At 51.7% G+C, this 7,168-nt stretch overlaps 2 protein-coding genes across 2 annotated transcripts; both read left to right on the forward strand.

Moving 5' to 3' along the window:
* Positions 1-2,114: 2,114 nt before the first annotated feature.
* GLOTRDRAFT_111878 (P-loop containing nucleoside triphosphate hydrolase protein) lies at positions 2,115-5,206 on the forward strand. Its single transcript, XM_007870256.1, has 9 exons — positions 2,115-2,423; positions 2,488-2,601; positions 2,690-2,748; positions 2,806-2,927; positions 2,981-4,165; positions 4,220-4,342; positions 4,392-4,633; positions 4,687-4,805; positions 4,857-5,206. Exons 1-9 carry the CDS (start codon positions 2,283-2,285, stop codon positions 5,017-5,019), a joined length of 2,268 nt encoding a protein of 755 aa, XP_007868447.1. The 5' UTR covers positions 2,115-2,282; the 3' UTR covers positions 5,020-5,206.
* Positions 5,207-5,230: 24 nt separating this feature from the next.
* On the forward strand, positions 5,231-6,656 carry GLOTRDRAFT_79240 (proteasome endopeptidase complex, beta subunit). Its single transcript, XM_007870257.1, has 6 exons — positions 5,231-5,336; positions 5,385-5,482; positions 5,543-5,619; positions 5,700-5,976; positions 6,057-6,258; positions 6,350-6,656. The coding sequence occupies exons 1-6, from the start codon at positions 5,304-5,306 to the stop codon at positions 6,461-6,463; spliced, it is 801 nt and encodes a 266-aa protein (XP_007868448.1). The 5' UTR covers positions 5,231-5,303; the 3' UTR covers positions 6,464-6,656.
* Positions 6,657-7,168: the final 512 nt, after the last annotated feature.

A 7,168-nucleotide genomic window follows, 5' to 3' on the forward strand; every position in this document is an offset into this window, starting at 1 on the left:
GGTTCACAGTCCGGACATTCACCCGAACTGGACCTTGGGTCCGGTCCCAGGTCCGGAAATTTGGGCAAATAACTGGATGGTGATAAGCCTCAGGATTGTCTGACCCCCGAAAACACGGACTCAGTGCATCATACAAGCCCTCCGGAGCTTATTTGACACAGCGCTCACATGCCTCTAGGCTTCTATGGGCTCTAAAGACTTGCTCTATTTTAGCTCCGGACTTTGTAGCATCCTCGAGGCGTACACGGACCCATTCCGCGATTTATCTCCACAAACAGGAGCTCCGGAGCGACTTAACCAATGCGACGTCTAGATGAATTAGCTCCGGGGCCCGCGGATGCTTCTATCGAGGGGTGTCGTCCTCATGCCCAACCTCCAACACTCACTCCCCCTCGTTTCCATCAAAATACCAAAGGTGCGGACGTATACGAGTCACCATGACGTCAGCATCAGTCAGCGAGCGGCCGGAGGTAATTAGCACGTGACCGGTGTGTCGCATGGAGTGATGGGACCGCTTAGGGCAGGTGGCGGAGTGTCGAGGCGACCTCTAGGGGCTGGGACGAGCAAGTGGGAGTGCAAGAGAGTCGTATGGTGCATGGTATAGCGGCAGCAAGTGCTGAGCAATCCTGTGGGTAGCGGCGGTTATTTGTTATTTATCTCTGGACGGTCGCAAAGCCATTCCTGTAGTATAAATTGTACAAAGTAGTGTACAGAAAAACAAGTTTCGACTTCACCATCTCAGAGAATTAGCGTTACGATCTCAGCAACCCGAGAAGTTCGAAAGCGTCGAACTTAGCGAATTATAACCGATCCTAGCTTTGCCAATAGGCCTGACTCGTCGAGTAAATTATCTCCGCCATCGATTTAATTAGCTCCGGTGAGTCTCACATAGCGGAATAAAATTAAACAAGTCCTTTTAGCATTTTCTACTCCCGTGGGCCCGAACCTACACTCGGTTCCGTGGTTTGCGACTTTGTTTGCAACTTTCCGGAGATAAATACTCCGGAGCGTCCATTAGTGTTTGTTTCAGGCATCAAGGTTTTTGTTTTATTTTTCTAGGTCTTCCTATGGACTACCCTACGGCGTCTTACTCCTCCTTTCCCCCTCGAACTATTAAATACCCTTCAGTTGTCTCGGACCGCCTTCACCCATATCACGGGGTTTAGGTTTATTGCTTTTGGTCCTTGGTGATTGTTGTGTGTCTGTGCATATCAACGGCGGTATCACTAATGCTGACTATAAGCCATTTCTTCTTCTCCGGGAGGTTTCTGGTGAAAAGGAGAAATCATGAGTAGCTGAGGTACGCATTGAGGGAATAAATTGATCTACTGAGGATCTCTGGGATCATTTTCTGTCCAGTCTAGGATGTATGGGTACCGGACCCCTTTGTCTCCATGGCATGCTTCATGTACATACCAACAACTAAGGGATCCATTCCAGGGAGTTAAAGGTGCGACGTCCAGGGGATTTCATATTCAACCGAATGGACTCGAGTGTGATAGCTCAGTGGCTGACATCGGTGTGGCTGGCACAGAGGTGGTTATGCCTGGCGGACTCTACTTCTGCTAGGTCACAGGTGACTATACCACGAGCCCATGTATTTGCGAGGATTCATAATGATTATGATCTTCGGGAGGGGTATGCCTAGGAAACATATGTGTGTGGATATCGCCTGTAAGTAGCTGGCATTTGTGGTCCGTGTATGCTAACTGCAGGTTAAGGCAGATAATAATGATGTACAATTCAAGAACATTCTGCGTTATGGGATGCGACTTCGTTAAATCAAGTACAGTACCTACCTCCTTAGGTGGACTCGGACGATACTAAAGTGTGTCAATATGGAGACTCGGACTCGACATGAACGTGTCATAGAGGGGAGACCTTCTACATCACTTCCTGTCGAACATGAACCCCGCCAATGGCAATTAGGCATGCCTCAACGAGACACTAGGAAGGGGGAGCTACAAGTAAATATTCGGCATAGGCAGTGGCAGTGGCTCGGGACTGGCGGCCCGGGCACTGGAACTTGGTCCACATGGACCGCTTTCAAGTTTCGATCTCCGACTTCACTCTGGGACCAAGTCTGGTGTGCCACAGCCACAATGCCGGTTCTCATCGAGAAAAAGTTCAGCAGCTGTGCTGCACTGCTGAACGTGGACTCCGCCACTTTCGCGCAAGTCCCGTCTCTGCGGGCTCTCTACCCACTGTCTGTGACGCTGTTCCGTTCAGCATATTCGCTTTTGCTGTAGCCTTTGTCTCCTGGTTTATCCGCTGTATTAGACATGGCCACCGACAATCCATACCTCGCGCACTTGAACCCGAAGAAGGGAGGGAAGTCCAGCGCTTCACCGACACCAGGGAACAATCCACTGTACGGCTTTCTGCCCCGGAGGGTTACAGGGGAGCAAGCCCGAAAAGCCCTGGTGCGTTACCTGTCGTACCTCGTCCATTGCGTCGAGCTAACTAGAGTTGGTATGCTACCTCAAGGAATCCGATGTCAACCCCTTCACAATGCAACCCCATACACCCCAGTACAAGAAGATTTTGGAGGCGCGGAAGAAGCTGCCGGTGTATTCTCAGATGGACGAGTTCTTTAAGATAGTGAGTTTGTCTCCCACCATCACTCGTGAGGGGAGGTTAGACAATCTCCTCCAGACCCGGAACATACCACTGATGCTCGGGGAATAAGTTTTCTGAAAACCAGATCATTGTCATGGTGGGAGAGACAGGTTCAGGGAAGACCACACAGTGCGTACTCCAGAGTCGACTTTGTTCGCGATCTCCCGTCTAACCTAAGTTCCGCAGAATACCGCAGTTCGTCTGCTACTCCGACCTACCACATACGAAAGGAAAGATGGTCGCATGTACGCAGCCTCGGAGGGTCGCTGCTATGTCGGTAGCAAAGCGTGTCGCGGATGAAATGGACGGTGCGTATAAAACCCTCATTGCTTGTTGACACATCGCCTCATGCGTTATGCAGTCCAACTTGGCAAGCAGGTTGGTTACTCCATTCGTTTCGAGGACATGACAGAACCCGGCACCACATTCCTCAAGTACATGACCGATGGTATGCTGCTGCGAGAAGCAATGAACGACCCGGAGTTAACCCGATACTCCACTATTATCCTCGACGAGGCCCATGAACGCACACTCGCGACAGATATTCTCATGGGTCTTCTGAAGACTCTCGCGAAACGCCGCACAGATCTGAAACTCATCGTCATGTCTGCTACCCTCGACGCGTTGAAGTTCCAAAAGTACTTCTCGCTCAAACACGGTGAAGTTGCCCCGCTGTTCAAAGTTCCCGGTCGCACACACCCCGTCGAAGTCTTCTACACCCAAGAGCCCGAACCGGATTACGTCGAGGCCGCCATCCGCACCGTGCTCATGATCCACCGCGCCGAGGAACCGGGAGACATCCTCCTCTTCCTGACCGGTGAAGAAGAGATTGAAGATGCATGCAGAAAGATCAAAATCGAGGCTGACGACCTGATGAACCAGGACCCAGACAGCGTCGGGCCGCTGGTCTGCATCCCCCTCTACTCTTCGCTCCCGCCGCAGCAACAGCAGCGCATCTTTGACCCTCCCCCGCCCCCGCGCACTCCTGATGGCCCGCCGGGGCGCAAGGTTGTCATCTCTACCAACATTGCGGAGACGAGTCTGACGATAGACGGCATCGTTTACGTCGTCGACCCTGGGTTCTCTAAGCAGAAGGTGTACAACCCGCGGATACGTGTAGAGAGTCTGCTCGTGAGCCCGATCTCGAAGGCGAGCGCTCAGCAGCGGGCGGGTCGCGCCGGGCGGACGAGACCGGGCAAGTGCTTCAGGTTGTATACAGAGCGCGATTTCATGAAGGAACTCGAGGAGCAAACGCACCCGGAGATCTTGCGGAGTAATCTGGCGAACACTGTGTTGGAGTTGGTGAAGCTTGGGATCAAGGATTTGGTCAGGTTCGACTACGTCGATGCGCCCGCGCCGGAGACATTGATGCGCGCGTTGGAGCTGCTGAACTTCTTGGCTGCTCTGGATGATGATGGCAACCTCACTGCTCTTGGTGGGATTATGGCGGAGTTCCCGCTTGATCCTCAGCTTGCCAAGATGCTCATTGTCAGCCCGGAGTTCAAGTGTAGTAACGAGATTTTGACAATTGTTGCAATGCTTTCAGGTGAGTCATTCGTGCAGATCCGTCGGTGTAGTAGTACTGATGAGGCACTTTCAGTTCCCAACGTCTGGGTGAGGCCTCCCAGTCAAAGGAAAGAAGCAGACGCTGCGAAACAGATGCTAACCGTCCCTGATGGCGACCATCTGACATTGCTCAACGTTTACAACCAATATGTAGCTAGTACGTGGCCCTCAGCTCCTGATTTCTTCTGCTGACGTAGTATTTCAAGATGGTCAGGACAAAAACTGGTGTTGGCAGAGTTACCTCTCTGCTCGTGCGCTTCAACAGGCGGATAATGTTCGCGCGCAGCTGCAGCGTAACATGGAGAAGTTCGACATCGACCTGGTCTCCATCCAGGACTCAAACAAACTGTACACAGCCATCCGAATGGCCCTCGTCTGTGGGTTCTTCATGCAGGTCGCACATAAGGAGGGCGAGAAGGGCAATTATTTAACGGTCAAGGACAACCAGGTTCGTCTTGTGTTGCTATGATGTCTGACGTCAGACTGACGGGAGAGGTTCAGGTTGTGGCTTTGCATCCCTCGTGTGGTCTCGACAATCAGCCGGAATGGGTCATCTTCCACGAGTTTGTACTCACGACCCGTCCGTATATTCGGACTGTCACAGAGGTCCGGCCAGAATGGTACGTCTACCCCCTCTATAATGAAAATCCTGTTACCGAGAGGCTGGTCAGGCTGTTGGAGTTTGCTCCGCAATACTTTGATCTTAGCACCTTCCCGGATGGAGAGACCAAGCGTGCTCTGCAGAGAGTGCTCAATAAGAAGCAGGGTAAGGCTGCAGGTAGAGTAGACGGCACGAATAGCGACAAACGCATGACGAAAAAGCAGAAACGGTGAAATAACCGGGGGTCTCGTTTCCATTCTGGAATGCCAACTGATGTTCCAATACTACATTCTACAGTATCTCCGCCTTGTACTCTAGAGTTCAGATTACTTATGTGGCCAAACTGTTATGATTCACAAAGAATCTCCATTGACGTAGGATAATCGATTGCAGGCCGGGTCTTATAATATAATAAACGCGTGACCCTGATTGCTATGACGCGTCGCGCTTGCGCGTCACGGTCTTGCCATACCCCTTCAAAGTACTTAACCTTCATCCTCTTTGACCCCCACTGATAATGGACCACTTTCCGACCAACTGGGGCCGTCCGGTACTAAACCTTCTGCATACCTCGGTTCCAAGCTGACTGGGCGTGTAGAGAAATGACGCTTTTGATGCTTATGCTACTTTCCCCATCCATCAGCGGCCATCGAACGGGCCCAAAGATGCCTTCAGTCAAGGCGTCCAGCGGACACAGTACGTTCTTTTCCTAGACTAACAGAGGCACAGAGTGAACAGACTGTGTTTGCTTATCAGGCAGCCTATTGTGACGGGCACGAGTGTGCTTGCTATCAAGTTCAAGGATGGGATTATGATGGCAGCGGACAATCTTGGTGAGTGCCATTTCTGTTAACCTCCTCAACCCATCCTTAAACCTGCATCACTTTCAAATTGAATCGCTTCCAAATTAAAGCTTCGTACGGCTCTCTCGCACGCTTCAAGGACGTCCAACGTCTACAGCCCGTCGGCGAATACACCGTCATCGGAGCGGGTGGAGATATGTCCGACTTCCAGTACATCCAAAGCCTGCTTGATGACCTGGTGGTCGAGGAATTCACGAACCAGGACGGGCATGGTCTGGGTCCGAAGGAGATCCACGAATACCTGAGCCAGGTGATGTACGGCAGGAGAACGAAGATCAATCCACTTTGGAACAGCATTCTCGTTGGAGGTGTCAAAGATGGTCAGAGGTCAGTTATTCGGGCTTTCTTTTCGCATACTCCTGCTGCAAGACTCTCATCAGCATATGCTGACGTACGTCCTCACACAGATTCCTGGCGTACGTCGACCTGCTCGGTACAACCTACTCTGCATCTACTCTTGCTACTGGATACGGCGCATACATTGCTCAGCCACTACTCCGACGTGCAGTCGAAGGAAGGGAGGATACATTAACGCAGGAGGAAGCGACGAAGATCATAGAGGATTGCATGCGGGTACTTTTCTACAGGGATGCCCGGAGCTTGAACAAGGTAAGTGCGGACAGATTCCGCCACTCCCTCCTCTTCCTGCATGCTTGGTTTCTTCTATTATCCGAGTAATGCAAGCTGACTATCTTCCCAGTATCAAATAGCCACAATCACCGCTTCCGGCGCGTCGATCTCGGATTCCAAGGCTTTGGAAACATCGTGGGGCTTTGCGGAGGGGATCCGGGGGTATGGTGCACAGACGCAGTAATTGTAACAAGATTGCCATGGAGCACCGCATACACTGTTCATTTACGTGCGCCGCGCCTTTCTGTATTATTCCATTCTTCGGCCAAAAGCATTTATTAACCTTGTGCGATGGCTGAGGACGAGTCCACATCTCAAGATCGATTGGTAGGGCAACGACTCGAGGGACTGGTGCGATGAGCTATTTTTACTTCCGCGGCAGAACCGTCACATGCAGAGGCATGGAAGTGAATCTGATCATAGGAAAGTTTACGGTCTTAATCGGATTACATAAGCAACTCCCGCCACCGCTGCAAGTCAAGCTCGGGAGGCGGGCAGATGCAGCCTCCTCCATGAGGGTACGGTAGGGTAGAAAATTCGGAATAAAATTTCTTTGAACTATAGTACATGTGCAGCTACGGTACAGTGCAGCTAAGTAAGGAATAAATACCAGGAGCAAGCAAGTAGGTCAGCTAAAGCTCGGGGCAAGCCACAGATCTGGGTGCCGAGTGGACTGTGATGCCGCGGTTGGGACTGTGAATTTCCCGACCCGAACCTAGCTGAGGAGGGGGTCGATTTTGGCGCGCGCCCGCGCCAAATCGCGTCACGACGCGATTTCCGCTGGCGAAATCCACAGTCCATAGCCTTGGCATTTACAGTCCCTCGGGTAGATATCTGGTTACCTCACCCGCGCGTTTGTAGGGTTCCCGAGCGCCTGATGTGCTTCTTT

The sequence above is a fragment of the Gloeophyllum trabeum genome (assembly GCF_000344685.1).
Source record: "Gloeophyllum trabeum ATCC 11539 unplaced genomic scaffold GLOTRscaffold_00011, whole genome shotgun sequence".
Classification (NCBI taxonomy): Eukaryota; Fungi; Basidiomycota; class Agaricomycetes; order Gloeophyllales; family Gloeophyllaceae; genus Gloeophyllum; species Gloeophyllum trabeum.